This window comes from Rhinoraja longicauda, chromosome 10 (genome assembly GCF_053455715.1).
Source record: "Rhinoraja longicauda isolate Sanriku21f chromosome 10, sRhiLon1.1, whole genome shotgun sequence".
NCBI lineage: Eukaryota > Metazoa > Chordata > Chondrichthyes > Rajiformes > Arhynchobatidae > Rhinoraja > Rhinoraja longicauda.
In genome coordinates, this window is record NC_135962.1 from 6,996,829 (window position 1) to 7,019,890 (window position 23,062).

Genomic DNA, 23,062 nt, shown 5'->3' on the forward strand with positions numbered 1-23,062 from the left:
AAAGCCAAAGCACATTTAGCTCAACATCCATCATTCATTTTGCAGCAAGGAATTGCAGGCAGGGCAGGCATTCATTGCCCATTCCAAATTGCCACAGGAGGGTCAGGATTCAGATGCATGCAGCCATATATTTTCTCTGCAGGTGCTGGTAGCTCGTTGAGGAGCAGCGAGTGGGGGCCGCCGAGCAACCACACAGTCACACTCTGCAGGTGATGTAAATAGTCGCAGTCGCCAGGTCGCGCTGCGATGATCGGCCGCTGGGGGCGCTGCGGAGCGAGGCGGAGTGGGTCCTCCCGGTCGCTGGGGGCGCTGCGGAGCGAGGCGGGTCGAATCCTCCCGGCCGCTGGGGGCGCTGCGGAGCGGGGAGATGCCCGGCGCTGACCACAACATCTCTCCCACCCTCTATCCCATCCCAGCGGGTCACGGCCGGCCACTCGGCCCCTCAAACCTCGCTCTGCCAGCGCTTAACGTAGTTCAGCTCAGCTCAGTCTCTACAGATGTTGCCTGTCCCTCTGAGTTACTCCAGCTTTTTGTGTCTAACCTTAGTTTAGCTCAGCTCAGCAGCGGTATCTCTCGCTGCGGGACGGAGCGCTGTGGGGCGGAGCGGGGCCTCCCGGCCGCTGGGGGCGCTGCAGAGCGGAGCGCTGTGGGGCGGAGCGGGGCCTCCCGGTCGCTGGGGGCGCTGCGGGACGGAGCGCTGTGGAGCGGAGCGGGGCCTCCCGGCCGCTGGGGGCGCTGCGGGACGGAGCGCTGTGGAGCGGAGCGGGGCCTCCCGGCCGCTGGGGGCGCTGCGGGACGGAGCGCTGCGGGACCTACCGGCGGCGGCGGCGGCAGCGACGATGCAGATGCTGCGGGCGAGTGTGCAGCGCCTGGCGGAGGAAGCGCGGGGTGAGTGCGGAGGCCTTTACTCGCTTCACCCCGGGGACCTGGGAGCAGCCACCGGCACCAGTGGATTGATCAAAGTACTCGCACACACACACACAGAGCCGCCGCCGGTGCTGGAGTGGAGCCGCGGGGAGATGCCCGGCCCGGGGCTGACCACTCCCTCCCTCCATCCCATCACGGCCGGCCACTCGGCCCCTCAAACCTCTGCCAGCGCTTAGCTCAGCTCAGTCTCCACAGATGCTGCCTGTCCCGCTGAGTTACTCCAGCTTTTTGTGTCTGTCTAACCTTAGTTTAGCTCACCTCAGCTCAGCAGCGGCATCTCTCGCCTCTTTGCAGGTATATAATAATAATAATATAATAATAATACATTGTATTTGTCATATGTAGGTTGGCACAGGGTCAACGGTACAACGAAATGTATTTGACAAGACAACGGGTCACCTCAGCAGTAATATTCCAAGGATAAATAAGATTTTAAAATGACATTAGTAAGGTAAAAAGACAATATTAAAAATAGTTAAAAAGACAATATTAAAAATAATCAACATATATGATGTGAAATGTGTTTATGAGTTCAGAAGCCTGATGGCCTGATGGTAGAAACTGTGGTACGCGCAGCCATACTCCTGTATCGTCTGCCTGACGGTAACAAGAACAGCCTGCGTGCTGGGTGGCTGTGGTCCTTGATGATGCTGCGTGCCTTCCACAGGCACCGCCGGTAGAAAACGTCCTGAATGGCCGGGAGACAGTTGCCAGTGATGTGCTGTGCCGTCTTCACCACTCTCTGTAGTGATTTGTGGCTGTGGGCAGAACAGTTCCCGTACCAGACTGTAATGCAGCCCGTCAGCAGGCTCTCGATGGTGCATCTGTAGAAGTTTGTGAGGATGCTGGCGTTCATGCCAAACTTCCTCAGTCTTCTCAGGAAAAAGAGCCGCTGGTGGGCCTTCTTTGTTATTGTGTCCGTGTGCAGGTCAATCGTGAACACCGCTCCTGCCTCCTGCAAGCACAATATCATTGCTCCCGCTCCTGCTCCTCCACTGGGGTGACTTTCCACACCGATGCCCCCTCCCCCATGGGCACCATATCTGAGGAGGGATGCGCTGGCTCTGGAAAGGCTCCAGAGGAGGTTTACATCAATGATCCCAGGAATGAGTGGGTTAACCTATGATGAGCGTTTGACATCACTGGGCCTGCACTCGCTGGTGTTTAGAAGAATGAATGGGGAACTCATTGAAACATACACAATATAGTGAAGGGCTTGGATATAAAGTGGATGTGGAGAGGATGTTTCCACTAGTTGGAGAGTATAGGACTAGAGGTCATAGCCTCAGAATTAAAGAACGTTCTTTCAAGAAAGAGATGAGGAGACTTTCTTTCGTCAGAAGGTGGTGAATCTGTGGGATTCGTTGCCATGGGAGGCTGAGGAGGCCAAGTCAGTGGATATATTTAAAGCAGAGATAGATAGATTCTTGATTAGCGTGGTGTCAAGGGTTAAGTGGAGAAGGCAGGAGAATGGGGTTAGGAGGGAGAGATAGATCAGCCATGATTGAAGTAGACCATGGGCTAATTCTGCTCCTATCACTTATTAATGTCTTCCCTCTGGTTAGACCATGGCTTCTCCTCATGTATTCTTGACAGAGCATCTCAGCTTCTCCTTGCTGTTACTCGTGCTCCTCTTAGAAAGAGCACGGATCCTCACTTGCTACCCCAACAGTCTTCATGTTCAACTGATTATTTCTCAATGAGATTGCACCACGAGACAGCTCTTCCCCTGGCCTCTTCTTTTAGGATTTAATGGGGATCCTTCTGTTTGCAACTCTACTCTGCATTCCGACCTTGACCAACCATTGCAATTCTCATGGCACTTTCTCGTGTAACGAGATGCATTTTTTTTTCTCATGTGGCAACGTGCCCACTCCAGGTGTCTGTCTGGTTGACCTTTTCGGAACTCCTTCCTTACTCAAGATACTGATGCCAGATGTATTCCACAGAATACATCCTTACTCAAGTAGTATTCCTTAATCAAGAGACTGATGCAGAAATAATAGAAGTATTTCTGAATTTGTTTCCTCTGGCAGTAAATGACAGCATTCTGTTAGCTCTCCTGATTAGTTAATGTACCACAATGCTAATCTTTCGCATGACCTCATTTGGATCCCTCTGCATCTCAAAGGCCTGCAGTCTTCGCCATTTGAATAACGCGAGCACAGTTTTCGATGCAATATGTTTGAATTCAAGGTTTCAAGGTCAGTTTATTGTCACATGTTCCAATTAAGGTACAATGAAGTTTGAATTACCGTCCAGCCATACTAATAAAAAAGCAACAAGCCACGCACCTACGTAAAAGTTAACATAAACATCCACAACAGCGGACATCCCCACATTCCGCACTGTGATGGAAGGCAATAAAGTCTAATCTTCCTCTTTATTGTGGACCAGAGATCCTATTGCTATGCTATACTGGTCTAATATCCAGACTGATCCATCCCAAATGCATCAGCACCCTATCCCGCCGTGGTTGTTCCAACTCTTTTAAGACGTGTACAAGTATTGCCATATCTTCTCCAGGCAGATGCTGCCATTACGCCGTGCCAATTAAAGGAGACTGGGTCCAGGGCTATGCTGGTAGGCGTTCTTCATCAGAGGAGCTGAATTGTCATTCACTGTCCACTTTCTCCGAGTCCGGAATCTGGATTTGCCCCTCGAAAAGAACTGGCCCACTGATGACACAGGAAGAGGACAATGCTTAAAGATATTGAAATTATAGATTAAACCCCAAACCTCCAAAGGCATTCTTTCCAATGATTGAGAAGTGCTTAGGTTCTAACAAACAGGCATATATTCCAAATATTTTCTGCATGAAAAATATCAGGGATGGCCCTTGGTTAACACAAGCGGACTGGTAGTCCTGGACTTCACTGAAATAAGGCTTGCATTCACAGCCCTAGGGAGTTGCACTGTCTATTAAAGGGAACTAGACCAAGTGGGCCCAAACCTCTCCTGCATTGGTGCAGCACCCTCTCCTCCCCCCCTCCCTCCCCTCTCCTCCCCCCCCCACTTCCCCATCCCCCTCTCCATCCCCCTCAATCCACCTTCCTCCCTCCTCCCTCCCTAGGAGATAGATTTAAACTTTACAATGTGAATAACTTTAAAAATATAACACCGATTTCAATAAAACTACTTGCTTTACCATTAAAGTGATGACAGTGAGTAAGGTGGGCCTAAAATTGTCAAGCTATCGTGTACCGTTTTGGCTGTAGTTCGATCATAAATAAACAAACAAACAAGAGTTTTAGTATATAGATGAAGAACAATCATTGACGTCCACGAACTCTTGTTGTGATTAAACATTTCAATAAATAGTTAAGGTATAAATGAATTATAGATAAAAGTATGTGTTATCAGTGTAAAATATGCAGTATAAATCCAGATGTATAGTTTGTTGAGACAGACAAAGGTGAGAACCTGCAGCGTGGGAGTTTTGTGTAGGAAGGAACTGCAGATGCTGGTTCAAACCAAAGATAGACACAAAAAGCTGGAGGAACTCAGCGAGTCAGACAGCATCTCTGGAGAAAAGGAATAGGTGACGGTTCGAGTTGAGACCCTTCTTCAGAGACAGAGTGGGAGTTTCCCCAGGCTGGTGCTTGTAGAAATAGTAGTGGGCTTTTGAAGGAGAGGTGAATCCTTGCACTTCCCTATTCCAAAGTGCTGTGGAGGCTGAGTTATTTCATTTATATCAAAGCATCTATAAATTGGAGACTAGAACAACTGAGGAATATGGGGATAGGATGAGAAAAAGGGCGGTAGAAGATCAGCCGTGACCTCGTCAGATGACAGAGCAGAGCAGGCGCGAGAAGTCGCACCTCCCTACTCTCGCAGTGGGAGAGTGCCTGCTCCCTCTATGTTTTGAGCTGACAAGGATGCGGCCATTTTGGTTTTCCATTGGTGTTGCAGATAGCTGCGGTAGATGCCATGGGATGTCCTTTATTGAGCGCTTCAACGTCAGCTGCTCTGCATATTAGAATAGAATATTATGTCTGATCTTGACTTGATAATCACTGTGAACATTAGTTTTCAAAAAGGGAATCTTAACATGGAAGGATGAATGCATGGTCAAGTCATATTTTTCTTATTGTGCATCAAAAATACTGTTTTGCAGTCTACAACAGAAACTCATTTAACAAAGAATGCAGTGTGAATATGTAGCATTGCAGTATTTGGGGAATAGTGGAGCTGCAACTAGGGGCAGGCTTGAATTGTACGAATATAAGAGATACAGAGGCTATTGAGAATTGGGTGTAATGAGCAATTTCTGTGCCATAAATCTAGCAGAGGTGGGTTTCTGGCAGTGTTTTCCTCAGGGAAGCTGACAGTGCTTTTTGGAGCCTGAGGCAGAGGGTTTCTAGGTTGTCACAGAGTTTCTCATTATGTGGAAAAGTATGAATAGCTTTTGAAGCTTCCCACTCAGACTAAACAATTCAAGCTCATCAGTTTGACTCTTCTGTAATATCACGTTCAAAGTAGGCTCCAGTAATAGATTTTCTCCCTTCTTCCTGTACGCTATGCTCATCAGGCTCACTTGTCTGTCAGTTTAAGAAAATAACTGCAGATGCTGGTACAAATCGAAGGTATTTATTCACAAAATGCTGGAGTAACTCAGCAGGTCAGGCAGCATCTCAGGAGAGAAGGAATGGGTGACGTTTCGGGTCGAGACCCTTCTTCAGACAGTGTGAAGAAGGGTCTCGACCCGAAACGTCACCCATTCCTTCTCTCCTGAGATGCTGCCTGACCTGCTGAGTTACTCCAGCATTTTGTGAATAAATACCTTCTGTCTGTCAGTTTAGGTTAGTTTAGCGGAAACATGCCCTCCAGCCCACCGAGTCCGCACCGACCAGCGATCCCCGTACATTAACACTATCCTACACACACAAGGGACAATTTAACATTTTTATACCAAGCTAATTAACCTACAAATCTGTACATCCTTGGAGTGAGTGTAGGAGGAAACCCACGCGGTCACGGAAAAAATACAAACTCCATACGGAATGCACCCGTGGTCACTGGCTCTGTAAGCACAAAAACTCTACCGCTGCGCCACCATGCCGACCCTTGATTAGCAGTTATTGATTAGCAATGTTTCTACTTTGTTTCCAGATCTGTATTTGAACGATGCGGTGCCGTACTTGGACCAGCCTCCCACGCCACTTGAATTCCTGAGAAGCTGGTTGTGTCCCAACAAACCCTTCATAGTGCGAAATGCCATCAGTCACTGGCCAGCCATCTCCAAGTGGACATTCCCCTACCTCAGGTATGGTGCTAACTTTGTTTAGAGCTATAGAGTTGTGCATTTTGGAAATAGTCACATGAACCCTCCCTGAAGTCAGTCTGAAGAAGGGTCTCGACCCGAAACATCACCCATTCCTTCTCTCCTGAGATGCTGCCTTACCCGCTGAGTTACTCCAGCATTTTGTGATACCTTCGATTTGAACCAGCATCTGTAGTTATTTTCCCACACCATTATCCCTCCCTATCACAGATGGCTATCCAATGGCTAGAAACAAGGAGTTCTGGAGTAACTCTGGGTCAGGCAGCGTCACTGGAAAACATGGATGGGTGATGTTTTGGGTCGGGACCTTCAGACTGATTGTAAAGTGGAGGGAAGGAAAGCTGGAAGGGAGGAGAGGGGCGTGATAAAGCAGGGCAGGTAATAGGTGAAAATAGGCAGGGAATGGGGTTCGACAGGCAGATGGTTCGACAAAGGCCAGAGATGCAAAAAAAAAACAGGTGTGAGACAAAAAGATTGAAGATTTACGAATTGTGAAGCCAGAAGAAGGAATGTCGCAGAAAGGGAGAAATGGATGTGAGCCCGGTTGGGGCACAGGAGAGGGGCAGGGACAGAAAGGGGGCGTGGGGAAGAAAGGGGAGGAGGAGGAGGAGGGGATTGTTAGAAGTTACTTAAAATTGGAGAATTCAATCTTAATACTGTTACGTTGTAAGCTAGCCAAGCGGAGTATAAGGTGCTGTTCCTAAAGTTTGCGTGCGGCTTCACTCAGGCATTGGAGGAGGCCCAGGACAGAAAAGTCAGTATGGGATTGGGAGTTAAAATGGTCAACAATTGGGAGATTTGGTAGGCCTTGGCGGACTGTTCAGCAAAACAGCGCCACGTCTATGTTGGCCTCCCCGATGTACAGGAGCCCAGATCGGGAACACAGCCTATAATAGATGAAGTTAGAGATGGTGCACATGAACCTCTGTTTCACCTGGAAGGACTGCTTGAGTCCCTAGATGGAGGTGAAGGAGGAGTTATAGGGACTGGTGTTACATCTCCTGTGGTTGCAGAGAAATGTACCTGGGGAACGGATGGTGTGGGTGGGAAGGAATGAGTGAACCAAGGAGTTGCAGAGGGAGCAGAAAGGGGCAGAGATGGGAAGATGTGACTGGTGATGGGATCCCATTGGGAGGTGATAGAAATGTTGGAGAATGATGTTTTGGATGCGGACACTGGTGGGGTGATAGGTGACGATTACAATTTGGAATATTGTGAGCAATTTTGAGCCCCATATCTGAGGAAGGATGCGCTGGCGCTGGAAGGGGGTCCAGAGGAGGTTAACGAGAATGATCCCAAGAATGAATGGATTAACATATGAGCGTTTGACGGCACTGGGTCTCTATTTGCCGGAGTATAGAAGGATGAAGGTGGACCTCATTGAAACTTACCAAATAGTGAAAGGCCTGAATAGAGTGGATGTGGAGAGGATGTTTCCACTTGTGGGAGAGTGTAGAACCAGAGGCCATAGCCTCAGAATTAAAGGACGTTCCTTTAGGAAGGAGATGAGGAAGTATTTCTTTAGTCAGAGGGTGGTGAATCTGTGGAATTCATTGCCACAGAAGGCTGTGGAGGCCAAGTCAATTTATATATTTAAGGCAGAGATAGATTCGTGATTAGTACGGGTGTCAGGGTGGCAAAGAATTCCACAGATTCACCACCCTCTGACTAAAGAAATTCCTCCTAATCTCCTTCCTAAAGGAACGTCCTTTAATTCTGAGGCTATGACCTCTAGTCCTAGACTCTCCCACTAGTGGAAACATCCTCTCCACATCCACTCTATCCAGGCCTTTCACTACTCGGTAAGTTTAAATGAGGTGTCCCCCCCTTCATCCTTCTGAACTCCAGCGAGTACAGGCCCAGTGCCATCAAACACTCATCATATGTTAACCCACTCATTCCTGGGATCATTCTTGTAAACCTCCTTCTCCAGAGCCAACACACCCTTCCTCAGATATGGTGCCCAAAATCGCTCACAATACTCCAAATGCGGCCTGACCAGCGCCTTCTAGAGCCTCAGCAATACATCTCTGTTTTTTGTATTCTAGCCCTCTGTTTTGAAACTCTTTATGACTGATTTTCTTTGTTGAACGATAGGCGGGTGTGGTTTAGCACTGGCCTCTGCAATTTCCTTGGTTGACCTCTTGACCATTCTATCAATGTTCTTGCGGCGGCATGGTGGCGCAGCGGTAGAGTTGCTGCCTTACAGCGAATGCAGCGCCAGAGACTCAGGTTTGATCCTGACTACGGGTGCTGTCTGTACGGAGTTTGTACGTTCTCCCGTGACCTGCGTGGGTTTTCTCCAAGATCTTCGGTTTGCTCCCACACTCCAAAGATGTACAGGTTTGTAGGTTAATTGGCTGGGCAAATGTAAAAATTGTCCCTAGTGGGTGTAGAATAGTGTTAATGTGCGTGGATCGCTGGGCGGCGCGGACCCGGTGGGCCGAAGGGCCTGTTTCTGCGCTGTATCTCTAAATCTAAATCTTTCAAACCCCCTGCCTTGACCTAGCTCAGTATTAGAAGTTGGCACTTTATCCTTCTGTGAAACTCTTTGGTGGGTTTTACCTCTTTTTGTAAGAGTACCAGTTGCTCCAGTGCCAACGTTGAAGTGTTTTAACTTGCAGAGAAGAGGTTGGGGAGCAGAGTGTGAGTGTGGCAGTGACGCCCAATGGTTATGCCGATGCCGTGCACCAGGGACGGTTCGTTATGCCTGAGGAACGGAAGATGCGGTTCGGGGAGTTCCTGGACATCGTCGAGAGGAAGCGGGCAGCGAGCGGCGTGTTCTACGTGCAGAAGCAATGCTCCAATCTAACGGAGGAGTTCCCTCAGCTCCTGAAGGACGTAGACTCCCACATCCCATGGGTGACAGAGGCACTAGGTATGACACAGCTTACATTGCACTCAAATCTCAGTCACTGAAACATTAACACTCACATCATTAATCATATAAAACAATTTCTCCTCGCACCCTGCATCTGATCATCACTCTCATGGCAGTGAGGATCTGTCATGAAGATGGTGACCATTGCAAGAGGGTTGAGTGCTGATATAAGGTGCAAGTAGTTCTGCTGTAACGCATGCTTCCTTAACATGGAAGGCACAATGTAGAGCTGCTGCCTCACAGCACCAGAGATCTGGGTTGGATCCTGGCCTTGGATGCTGTCTGCATGGAGTTTGCAGTTCTTGCTGTGACCATGTGGGTTTCCTCTGGGTGTTCCGGTTTCCTCCCACATCCAAAAGACGTGTGAGTACGTAGGTTAATTGGCTTGTGTAAAATTGCCCCGAGTGTGTAGACAGTGGACGCAAAAGTGGGATAACATAGAACTAGTGTGAACATGGATCAATAGTCAGCATGAACTCTGTGGGCCAAAGGGCCTGTTTCCATACTACATCTCGAAACTAAATATGAATTGTATATAATGCCAGTGGTGAATTAAGGAACACTCTGCGTTGCTCGGGCTGAATTGGTTGGAATGCAGTTTCGATCAGGAACTGCAGAACATCTTTAAAGGCACTTTGGAAAATGACAGGTAGAAAAAAGGCTGTCCTGGAAAAAAGCTGTTTCCCTGTAACTTCCCTGCAATTATTAAACTGTTGTCTCCACAGCTGCTACTTTAACCATGGATGCTTAATGAAATTGAAAAGCAATTGCTTCTATTGTCATTTGTGCAACAATACACTCTTAAACAATGTAACAAACAGCCTTTAGTATTTTTAGGTTGCAGTAATCAAATTAAAATTTGCTACTGAAATGTTCATTTCTGCTCTTTACTTTTGAAAATCCTGCAGGAAAACTAACTTTGTTACTGCGAGTCTGAAAGTCTCTACCCCCTAACCCCTTTCTCCCCCAATGACACAAATGTTTTAATGACACGATTTTCTATGACACGTTTCTCAGAGATGCAACTGTTGCATTGTAGCAGAACAACCTCAACCGTTTTCTGGGACCAGGCAGGTGAAGATTTTCCTGGTTAATACTCAGACTGATGGTGTAAAAGCTGTTGATACTCTGAATGTGGGATTTGTCACTTGCATTTTTCTCTTTCTCTCTCTTTCTTTCTCTTTCTCTCTCTTTCTTTCTCTTTCTCTCTCTTTCTTTCTCTTTCTCTCTTTTTCTTTCTCTTTCTCTCTCTTCCTCTCTCTCTTCCTCTCACACATGCGCGCACGCACACACAGCCTGCTGGTGAGAAACCCAAAGGCAGCTTGCTATTTACTGTGCCTTAGCAGCCTCTATGACTGGATTATAAGGGTAGTTGAGTCCAGGAGCTTGCACTAATTCCTCCAGACCCATCAAAGTTAACGGTTTTTCCACACACATAAACACATGGGTCTTTTTGGTAGTTCAAGACCAATTTTACAGTTGTAGATCAACTCTCTTCTATTAGGTCAGCTGTCTAGGCCACCCATTCAAAGGATCCGATCAAAATAGAGATGGGATTGGGAGCGCTATGTTCTACCATGCACTTTCTCCACTGGGCTGAAATCTCACTGTCCAGCACACACACAGTGGATTATTGCACTGGCCTGTAGGGCCAGTGATCTCTGGGTTCTGCTCCTTTTATTGTAGGATTCATGTGTGTGTTTTTATTATTTCTTTTAGGGAAGGATCCTGATGCAGTAAATTTCTGGCTGGGAGAGTCAGCTGCAGTCACCTCGTGTAAGTAACCAGAGGCAGAGGAGGAGTCGGTGGAGGCGAGACACACCTTTCTCAAAGTAAAATATGCTGAAAATATGAGATAAAGCATAATATTCTGTAAATACTTCATGTCAGGCAGCATTTGTGGAGAGAAACTGGAATTAATGTGTCGGATGAATGGTCTTTCACCAGTACCTTTACCATAGAGAGCGTGGGGTGGGTGGGGGGGAGAAAAGCCAGAATGAAAGGGGACGTTCTGTGGTAAGGTTGAGAATGTTCAACACTGAGTGGCAAAAAGGGTGATAGAGGTGAGTTCCCAATGTTGGGGGAGTCCAGAACAAGGGGCCACAGTTTAAGAATAAGGGGTAGGCCATTTAGAACTGAGATGAGGACAAATGTTTTCAGTCAGAGAGTTGTGAATCTGTGGAATTCTCTGCCTCAGAAGGCAGTGGAGGCCAATTCTCTGAATGCATTCAAGAGAGAGCTAGATAGAGCTCTTAAGGATAGCGGAGTCAGGGGGTATGGGGAGAAGGTAGGAACGGGATACTGATTGAGAATGATCAGCCATGATCACATTGAATGGCGGTGCTGGCTCGAAGGGCCGAATGGCCTCCTCCTGCACCTATTGTCTATTGAGTCAAGTCAGTGTAAGTATAGAGGGCAAGGGAGTGAACATTGGAAACGGGGAACTAGAAATGCCCAATCTGTTGATTTTCTAAAATTGTGAAATGGTAGAAAGCTGCGATGGATCTAGTTAGATAAATTATGTACCAGAACCAGAGGCTGAGGACAGAAGGGTCAGTGGGGAGTGAGAAGGACACACTAACCATGTTAGCTGTTGAAAGGCAGTGGACCATTGTTCTTGGGAAGTAATGTCTGGAGAGGTTTGACTGGGCAACAAAAGTGCCTTGTTGATAAACTATTCATATTTACTGGCCTTCACTTCCAGGGGCAATGGCAATTGCGGCTGGGCTGCTTGCTATTTTAAATCTGAAATGTTGTTAAACGAAAGTATTCAGAGATTCATGCCTAAACCAAGTTGAGTTTATTGTCATATATATCAAAGCACAGTGAAGTTCAGCTACAATAAAAATCTCGCTTGCAGCATCCCAGCACATAAACTCAGACAACACACAGGAACATAAACTCTACATCGATTCCACAAGGCTGTGAGGAAAAAGACTGCAAAAACACGATGCGAGTCCAAATATACTAATTTTGATCATAGGTAAACTGAATGGCATAACCAGGTTGAGTAGCTGAAGAGCCCAACCCTGATTCCTCTCTCCTTCCGCCTGACCCCTCCGTGGGCCCTGGGAGCAGTGGCCCTTGGATCAGGGCAAACATGGCCCAGTGCCTCCATGTCTGCATCTCTCTTCTCTGCCGTGACCCCCTAACCAGGCTTATGGAGGTCTGCCTTTGCCTGCGGATTGGAGTTGTGCCGCCTGTTGTGCCGGTGGTCGCGTCGGTTTGGGAATTTTCCTTCAATAGAGATAGTAGAGATAGATTTTGGGGGAAAAAAATCAGAACTCAGTTTATGGGTTTTACTAAGTTACTGTCTTGAAACCTGACCTGTTCTAACCTGAGTGGAGAATCGCAGGTGTTAGTTCCCTGACCTGTGTTAGTGGCAGACAGACTCACACAGCAGCGGTGTCATTTTGATTCATAAAGGTGCGGCATGCTCTTTGTGCATCTAACCAGCGGAGAGACATTCCTCACAGTGTCACAATAGGTGGAGCTGGTGTCATGTGGTTGTGTTTTCGGGGAGGCGGGTGCCGATTGAGAGCATGAGAGAACCAAATTAATGTTAGACTCACAGTCCGGAGCATGGTGCTGGAAGCATGACAGTGTGAGGGAGATGAATTAAAGAAGTAATCAGTAACTTGTGCAAGGGGAGGGATTACGAACTGACCAAGAGAGTTGGATTATCTTCATTTGGCATACATTCAATAACACTGTTCTGGGCACCAGGTTACAGCGAGAGGGAGACCACAACAGCTCCCCTCCACCCATTCTATACTCTGCGTAAAATAAAAGTGATATCTTAAGTGTTTTCAGATATTAATATTGGTAACATCTAATAGTACAGAAAATCTGCAGGTCTAGCACCACCAAAGTCCCGAGGGTGACGGATGATCATAATGTTACTCCACTCTACCCTCGTTATTATGGACCTCTGTAATAGATTTCAGGTATAGCGGGCGGATGGAACAGTCCCACAGCAATCAGACACCGCCGTCTCTTTAACAACACAGGGTGTCAGTTACACTGCCGACATCTTCGAAATTGACAAGCAATCGCTGGAGCTACTCAGTAGGTTCGGCGATATCCCTGGAGGGCATGGACAGGTGACGTTTAGAGTCGAGACCCACCACTGGATCGCGCTCACACCCGACCACCACAAGGCCGAGATCCACAGTGGCACAGGAGATGCTGCGCCATCTTTTACCACCTCCCTGAGGCGGGGACCACCCGATGCTGCCGCCAACCCTCCCCACCATCCCGGCTGCTTCCAGACCGAACACACCCACCTTCACCGCCAAGCTGGGCTGCCGACACCTCTCCTACCCACAGGCCAGACGTACTGACCTTCATCGCTAGGCCGGGCTGCCGACACCTCTCCTGCCCGCACCACTTCCCTGGCCACTTGCAGGCCGGACTCGCCGACTTTTACCACCAGTCCAGGCTGCCGATGCCGGCCCACACCGCCTCCCCAGTTGCCTCCTGCCAATCCGCACAGCTTCTTCTGCCGCTTCCAGGCCGCCACCAACACCAACCCTTACCTGCACTCCAACCGCTCGCCCACGGGCAGCAACCATTAACTCCACTGATCCTCGGCTCTCCTCCAGCCGCCAGCAGGCCGGGGCCGTCAACTCACCTGGATTCCAAGCCCAGTTCCAGACCAGAAGTCTGACGAAGGGTCTCGACTCGAAACAGCACCTATCCATGTTCTCTGGAAATGTTACCTGACCTGCTGAGCTACGTTTTGTCCTTTTGAGTATTAACCAGCATCTGTAGTTCTTTGTTTCTACAACTTACACAATGATACGCCCTCACTCAGTGTTGTCATCCCTTACCCAGTTATGGTCGACAATCGGCAATCACAGACACCACCACCCCCCCCAACCATGGTTCGTTATAACGGGGGTTTACTGTCTATATGTATATATATATGGAAGACCCATTGTGTATTATACAGTTTTTCATTACAATAGAGTTAGGAGAGATTCTCAGTTAGTAATATTTACATGGAGAGTTGCATGAAAGAATATACATGTAGGTTGAACATATCGTAAGAAGAATGTTAATCCAGGGAGACATTGAGTATTAGGAAGTGAGCGGTTCTGGAAAACCGGCGTTTGTCTGTTTGCTGCGGGGAATCTGGGGAGTGATGGGAGAATGAGCTCGAGGTGGAAATCCGTGGATTTGCCTGCTCTGGATCTCCTTTCATGTTGTGGTATTGTTGTACTAACCACTACTCATCATTTTATTTCAGTGCATAAAGATCACTACGAGAACCTGTACTGTGTGATTTCTGGAGAGAAGCACTTTATCCTCCTTCCGCCCACTGACAGACCCTTTATCCCATATGGTATGTCAGGCATTCCTAGTACCATCGGGACAGGCAGCGTCTCTGGAGAGAAGGAATGGGTGACATTTCGGGTCGACACCCTTCTTCAGACTGAAGAAAGGTCTCGACCCGAAACGTCTCCCATTCCTTCTCTCCCGAGATGCTGCCTGTCCCGCTGAGTTACTCCAGCATTTTGTGTCTATCTTCAGTTTAAACCAGCATCTGCAGTTCCTTCCTACAGATTCCTCGTACCATCCATCCACTGACTATTGGTAGTCTCAAGCCACCTATTTATGGGCTACTGGATAGAAAATGTCAGTATTTCTGAATTGATTTGGACTCCCATTACCAGCGTCCATGGTGATGATTGGTGGGGAACGTAAAAATCGCTGTGGAATAACCTTGGTTTGTTGCAGGAGATCAACCCTGGTATAAACGTCACATTTACTGCAGAATTCTAGTAAACTGCTGAACACCTACTTCTTGTGTCCCCCCTCCTCCCCCCACGGTAAATAGTTTTCCCTGCATGACCATTGTCCCTCAAACTCCCTTTCAATCCTCATGCCATCAGTCCCTCTCCTCAAACTAAAAACACCTATGGCCCATCATTGTTGCAAAATAATGACCCAATTTTCAACTTTCATTTCCCTTCCAACGTTGTAGAGATTGTTGCTTCCCTCTTCTCTGCCCGTCCTTTCAGTGACTCCGCAATCAAGCCTTTCGGTCGGCTTTCTGCCACTGGACTAAAATGTCCCAAATCTAGGTCACAAAAATATTATTTTCAAGCTTTCTGCAGATTTTATAATCAACTACATTGCGCTTCTCAGATACTTGCCCTTTGATATTTACCTGAATGGGAAACAGCCTTAATATTTTAGCGTTTGGCTGGTTCCACTCTTACCCATCCAATCTTACATTGCCTACAACAGCCCGTGTTCCTGCCTTCCGGGTGCAGCATGTAGGTGCAGGAGAGGTAGTGAAGGACAGATCCCTGGACTGCCAGGGATCTATCTATACTTGACTTTACCTCACCTGCACCTATATGCTGCACCTGGCTGACAACTCTTAAAGTTCAGCACCTGGCTTTCCACCCCACTACTGGCTCCGTGTGGTCAGACTGCATCTCCCATTTTCAACTGTGAATGAGCTGCAGTAGTTTACGATTAGATATTGCAAGGAATGAATGACAAGAACAACTTTGGTTTCCTCTACAAACCTCAACCGGTGATATTAACGACATAACGATACCGTACCACCTAAAGTTGATCTAAATTGGAATATTGGTTAAAATATTTTAAAATCAAGCCAAGATTCCAATTCTGTTTCTTCCACCTCACAAAGACAGGAGGAGATATTCCTCACGCCTCCTTCCATTTGTGTTATATTGTCCATTTCCACCCCTCCTTCAGCCCACCATACTCTGCAGCTCCACCATTCTCATGGCTTTCCATTTGATCTTTGTAGCTTTCTCTTGCCCTGTAATTATCTGAGAGCTCAGTCTTCCTCATGCCCACCCTCTTTAGTCACCTTTTCTTCATCAACTGGCATAGGTTTTCAGGCATCCTTTATTCTGACCTCCACTTCAAATCCCTCTGCCTCGATGCCTGAGTGTTTGCAGTCCACATTAAAAGCGTTTAAATCAAGAATTGTTTTTCTTTTAGCAATCCAGAAATAGGCTCATGTGGTCTGTCGAATCCTTAAGCGCCCATTTCTTTTCAGAGACACAGCGCGGAAACAGGCCCTTCGGCCCACTGAGTCGGCACCGACCAATGGTCACCCCGTACACCAACACTATCCAACACACTAGGGACGACTTACTATTTTTACCTAAGCCAATTAATCTACAAACCTGTAAGTCTTTGGAGTGTGGGAAGAAACCGGAGAAACCCCGCGCGGTCACGGGGAGAACGTACAAACTCCGTCTATTCAGCATCCGTAGTTAGGATTGACCCGGGTCTCTGGCGCTGTAAGGCAGCGTTTCTACCGCTGCGCCACTGTGCCGCCCTGATATTAATCCCATTTTAATTTCCCCACTTTCCAGTTAACTACCCCAAATTAACCCACTTTCCAATTAACTACCCCAATTTGCTACTATAAATTGCCCCCCCCCCCCCCCTAGCGTAGCTACGCTGGGGGGCGGGGGCAATTTATAGTAGAAATTGACCCACTAACTTGCACATTTTTGGAAGTAAGCTAGAGGGAATAGGGGGAACGTGTAAACTCCACACAGTGAGCGTCAGAAGCCATCATTGGATCCGGCTCACAGGAGTGTGGCAGAGCTTGCTCCCATTCACTAGGAAGTTATTTTGCTGACTGTCAGTATAACATGCACGGGTATTGACTCCTATTGCTTTTCCCATGTTATTGGCACTGTACCCATCTCCCAGCATTCTCTTATCATAATAGAGCTGAAATCCAAATAAATAAGAGATATGAATGAAGCCCACCTTTCCCCAGCACCATGCTGTAACCTGGTGCGTGGGGACCACAGAAACATCTAACAAAATGTCACCCCAGAATCGGGCTGGTCACACCAGCTAAACTCTATTGTTTCTTCTGCAGAACACTTTCAACCTGCAACGTACAAAGTTAATGAAGACGGTTCCTATGATGTGATAGATATACAGAATGCAGAGAAGGTAAAACCATTATCACAGTGGCTTGAAAGATAATTCAGTGGATCTGTGTATTTACAATGAACCTATTGTTCAGTTTGTTGTCTCTGTGTGGAAACATTACCCCTATTTTTTGTATATTAGAACGTGCCTGACCAGTGGGGCTGACAGCGTGGTGCCTACTCCAACAGTACTCTTAATTCACTTCTTCATTGGCATCCGACCATTATTGAGAGAGACTGCAGTCTCTGTTTGGGAGCCTGTCTGTTCCTTATAATTCTAACTGATAACCTCATTTGGATTTAAAACTGCATCTTCCTATTATATAACACAGCGAAAAAGTAAGCGGTCTGCCTGGTGTGACCGGCATAACACTGACATTGTAAGTGATTCTCTGTCAATAGGGTCACAAAGCCGCTGAAAGATTGTTCTGTCATGAAGTACAGAAGCTTCCCCCGGTTACGAATGCCCAACGTATGTGCAACTCATGCATACGAGAGGGTGATTTGGAGACCAGCGGGATGGATTTGCCAGCTGTTGCTGCATGCATTTTCTGCCGGGAAGCAGGATTTGCAAACTGTTTGGGTTGAGAGCAGTTCTCTGGAACAGAACCATAATTGCAACCAGGCAGTACCTGTAAAAGGATGAGGGCCAGGCAATTGAGGGACTATATTACATTACAGTACAAAAAATGTTTATTAGTTGTAACCAGTAAATGTGATGTTACTATGAATCATTTGACACTTTGACTTTAATTAAAAGTTTATTTTGAATACCAAAAAATATAACTTGCAGATTAGCAGATGGATTTTTTTTTCTAAAAGCATTTTGCGTGATTCAATTAGTTCATAAAAATATTTCGAACTTTTAAGGATTTTTAAATATACAGGGATTTTTGATGCTAAATGTTAATATAAATAATGCAACTGAAAAAAATGAACATGAACAAAGGTTTATGAACAGAATGATCATATTATATGTTTGTCTTTAGAAATACTTTTAATATCTGGACAAGATAGTGTTTATTTATTCTTGTATATTTGCATTTATAAGATATTACTGGTTTATTTTTGTTTTATTAAAAGCAGGAAACTACAATCTTAAATTATGTGGTTAGATCACAGAGAGGTAGGCAGAAGTTTGCAAAATTATATTTACTTTATCCACAACCAAATTTCACTGATAAATTGCCCAACTGTTGATATTGATTATGGAATAAGTAACTTGGCTAGTGCTTGTTTAAAAAATGTTTAGTTGTAAGTTTTTCTGCATACCTCCCTATCTCAGTTAAAAGGGAAATTTCAAGTCATCGGGTCTTAAGGAATAGTGGTAGAATTAGGCCATTCGGCCCATCAAGTCTACTCCGCCATTCAATCATGGCTGATCTATCTCTCCCTCCTAACCCCATTTTCCTGCCTTCTCCCCATAACCTGTGAAACCTGTACCAATCAAGAATCTTATCTATCTCTGCCTTAAAAATGTCCACTGACTTGGCCCCCATAGCCTTCTGTGGCAAAGAATTCCATAGATTCACCACCCTATAAGATTATACTCAAGGTCAAGTGTGCCCATTCTCCTCTGACCAGTTTTGTGTGTTGTATCAAACACGTTTGTCAAATCCACTGGGGAAGACACATACATAGGGGGGATGATAATGCCAGGCAGTGCGGACACTCAGTTCAGAGCCCTACTATGCATCGATAATGGTGAGATCTGCTTAAATCCACAATCAGTCTGCATTGATCAGCATCTTTGGTCTGTTAGATCAAGGATACTGATCAATGGTAGATCTGTTTTCAATTAGTTTGAACTGACACAGGGGCCAAGGTCAATCACAAGAAAAGTAAGGCCATGTTCTTCCACCAAACCTTCATTCCCTTCACTAAATACCCACAGGTGCTGTAAATCTGGTACCAAGGAGCCGGGGTGTGCAACAATTAATGTCTGGATCGAATAGCCAAGGTGAAGGAGAAGTAGGGAATGGGGTGGGCAAGCAAATGGTCACCAGGTGTTCAGCACACTCAGTGTGTCACAGGTGAGGCCCACAGCCACCCCTGCACCACGGACTATATTGGGAAATGAGCTTAGCAAGGTGATTGGAGTTTCAAAGGGGGAGCAGTTTGGGGAATATTAATCATTATTCTGTAATTTTTAAGGTAAGGAGGGATGTGCAAAATTGGGGGTGGGCAGGTACAACAGTATTAGACAGGAACTGTAGAGCAAAATATGGAAACATAGAAGATAGGTGCAGGAGTAGGCCATTAGGCTCTTTGAGCCAGCACCGCCATTCAATATGATCATGGCTGATCATCCAAAATCAGAACCCTGTTCTGGCTTTTTCCCCCATATCCCTTGATCCCTTAGTCCTAACCCTCTCTTGAATCTAACCCTCTCTTGAAAACATCCAGTGAATTGGCCTCCACTGCCTTCTGTGGCAGAGAATTCCACAGATTCACAACTCTCTGGGTGAAAAGGTTTTTCCTCGTCTCAGTCCTAAATGCTAAATGGTCTAACCCCTTATTCTTAAACTGTGACCCCTGGTTCTGGAAACGCTCGTTATTGGGTAAATCCACACCTGACCTTGGGTTCGAATTCAGGACCAGAATGTTTCTGTAAAGATAAATGATAGGGATAGCAAGGTTTAGAAATCTTCGATGAATATAAAGGAAGCAGGAAAGAACCGAAAAGTGGAATCCGGAGTACTAAAAGGGGCTATGAAATGTTCTTGGCAAGTGGGATTAAGGAACATCGCAAGGCATTTTATGCCTATGTTAGAAACAAGTGGGTGGTTCCACTCAAGGCCAAACGAGGGAAGTTTTGCATGGAGCCTGAGGAAGTGTGTGAGGCCGTTAATAAGTATTTTGCACCAGCATGCACCAATGGAAGGATTTAGATTATGGTGAGACCGGGGAGGGATATGTTGATATACTTAATCATGTTGATATTAAGGAGAAGGTGATGAAGCGCTTGAAGAATATTACAGTAAATAAGACCCTCAACCTGATGGTATCCCAAGATAGTGAAGGAGGTGGGGCAGGAGACCATTGTAACCTCTTTAGCTGCTAGTGAGATTCCAGAAGAACGGACATTAGTCAATGTTGTTCCTACGTTTAAGAAGGGCCATGACAATCATCGAGAAAATTATAGGCTGGTGAGCTTTGCACCTGTGATAAGAAAATTATTGCAGGAGATTGGAAGGGACAGGATTTACTTATATTTGGGAAGAAGTTGACTTATAGGGGATAGTCAGCATGGCTTTGTGCAGAAGAAGTTATGTCTCAAATTTGATGGATTTTTCTGAGTAACAAAGAAACATAGAAAGGTAGAAAATTGATGCAGGAGATTCGGCACTTTGAACCAGCACATCCATTCAATATGATCATAGCTGATCACCCTAATCTAATTCATCGCACTGATCAATGAGTACTGGACACAGCTCAGTGAGGACATCCAGACGGCCGCCATAACAGGGAACATCAGGGGAATGTACAATGGCATTAAGAAGGCACTGGGACCAGTCCAGAGCAAGACAGCCCCCCTCAAATCCTCCACTGGGGGAAGTAATCACAGACAAATGCCAGCAGATGGAGAGATGGGTGGAACACTACTCCGACCTCTACTCGAGAGAGAACACTGTGTCCTCCTCTGCCCTTGACGCCATCGAGTGCCTGCCAACCATGGATGAGTTAGATGGAGAGCCGACGGTAGAAGAGCTCAGCAAGGCCATTGACAGCCTGGCCTCAGGCAAGACCCCAGGCAGCGATGGGATTCCCCCTGACCTGATCAAGCACTGTAAGACGACCTTACTGCTTCCTTTGCATGAAGTCCTCTGTCAGTGCTGGCAAGAAGGAGCTGTACCGCAGGACATGAGGGATGCCACGATCATTACCCTCTACAAGAACAAGGGCAAGAGAAGCGACTGCAACAACTACAGAGGCGTCTCCCTCCCCAACATCGTCGGCAAGGTCTTTGCTCGGGTCATCTTGATCCACCTGCAGAAGCTGGCAGAACGTGTCTACCCAGAGTCACAGTGCGGTTTCCGAGCTGGAAGGTCAACAGTAGACATGGTCTTCTCCCTTCGCCAGCTCCAGGAGAAGTGCAGAGAACAGCGGATGCCCCTGTATATTGCTTTCATTTACCTCACCAAGGTGTTCGACTTCGTCAGCAGAGATGGCCTATTCAAGGCTCTCCCAAAGATCGGCTGCCCACCAAAACTGCAGAGCATGATAGAATCCTTCCACATCAACACGAAGGAGACAGTGCAGTTCAATGGCAGTTTCTCGGAGCCCTTCGACATCCGCAGTGGCGTCAAACAAGGCTGCGTCCTCGCTCCCACTCTTTGGGATTTTCTTCGCTCTGCTCTTGAAACATGCCTTCAGCACCGCCACATAGGGGATCTACCTGCGTACTAGATCAGACGGCAAGCTCTTCAACCTCACCCGCCTCCGAGCCAAGACAAAAGTACGTGAAGTTCTCATCAGAGACATGTTGTTCACCGATGACGCAGCAGTTGTGTCCCACACCCAGCTGGGACTACAGTCACTGAAGGACCGCTTCTATCGGGCTTGCAAGGACTTCGGGCTGACCATCAGCCTGAAGAAGACGAACGTCCTGGGGCAGGATACAGAGGCACTGCCTGTCATCACCATCGACGACTACGAACTCGATGCCGTCCATCAGTTCACGTACCTCGGCTCCACCATCACCGACAACCTCTCCTTGGACACAGAGATTGACAAGAGGATTGGGAAGGCAGCTACAACTCTCGCTCGTCTCACAACTCGAGTGTGGACCAATCCAAAGCTGACAGTGAAGACAAAGATATCAGTCTACAACGCCTGTGCCAACAGCACACTGCTGTACGGCAGTGAGACATGGACTACATATGCCAGACTGAAGAGAAGACTCAACACCTTCCACCTTAGAAGCATCCGCCATATCATATCATATATATACAGCGCGGAAACAGGCCTTTCGGCCCACCAAGTCCGCGCCGCCCAGCGATCCCCGCACACTAACACTATTAACACTATCCTACACACACTAGGGACAATTTTTACATTTACCCAGCCAATTAACCTCCATACCTGTACGTCTTTGGAGTGTGGGAGGATACCGAAGATCTCGGAGAAAACCCACGCAGGTCACGGGGAGAACGTACAAACTCCTTACAGTACAGCACCCGTAGTCAGGATCGAACCTGAGTCTCCGGCGCTGCATTCGCTGTAAAGCAGCAACTCTACCGCTGCGCTACCGTGCCGCATATCCTGGGTATCCTGGGTATCCATATCCTGGGTATATCCTGGCAAGACAGAGTGTCCAACGCCGAGATTCTGTCTCGCGCTGGCCTTCCCAGTATGTACACTCTACTCAGGCAGCGCAGGCCGCGGAGGCTGGGCCATGTCCACCACATGGAGGATGGCCGTATTCCAAAAGACATCCTCTATGGAGAGCTAACATCTGGGAGGAGAACCATCGGCCGCCCTCAGCTACGTTACAAGGATGCTCGACATCGATGTTGAGTCCTGGGAGAGCCTTGCAGCTGACCGCACGAGGTGGAGAGGTATCCCGAACGAACATCTCAAAACGGGGGAAGAGAAACTGATGAACGCAGCAGCAGACAAGCGGGCACGCAGAAAGGAGCGCAGCAACTTCAACAGACCAGAGACCACACATAAATGTGACCTTTGCGACAGAGACCGTCACTCCCGCATTGGTCTCTTCAGCCACAAGCGACGCTGCTCTAGCCGAGGTGTGGAGCAAGCAGCCAACTAGGATGCATCACCCATGGTCAGCCATGACCGAGGGGGCCTAAGGATCATCCTAAATCAGTACCCTGTTCCTGCTTTCTTCCCATATCCCTTGATTCCTTTAGCCCAAAGAGCTACATCTAACACTCTCTTGAAAACATCCAGTGAATTGGCCTCCACTGCCTTCACAACTGTCTGAGTGAAAAAGTTTGTTTTCTTCTCAGTCCTAAATGGCCTACCCCTTATTCTTAAACTGTGAACCCTGGTTCTAGATTCCCC

The 23,062-nt window shown here is 47.2% G+C and overlaps 1 protein-coding gene across 1 annotated transcript in view; it reads left to right on the forward strand.

The window, feature by feature from the left end:
- Positions 1-398: 398 nt before the first annotated feature.
- jmjd7 (jumonji domain containing 7) overlaps positions 399-23,062 on the forward strand; it is a 32,525-nt gene continuing 9,861 nt past the window's right edge. The window contains exons 1-6 of the mRNA XM_078407070.1: positions 399-888; positions 6,040-6,193; positions 8,836-9,089; positions 10,812-10,868; positions 14,344-14,439; positions 16,981-17,057. Of these exons, the coding sequence (XP_078263196.1) occupies positions 840-888; positions 6,040-6,193; positions 8,836-9,089; positions 10,812-10,868; positions 14,344-14,439; positions 16,981-17,057 (687 nt within the window). The 5' untranslated portion in view covers positions 399-839. The remainder of the gene's footprint in view (positions 889-6,039; positions 6,194-8,835; positions 9,090-10,811; positions 10,869-14,343; positions 14,440-16,980; positions 17,058-23,062) is intronic.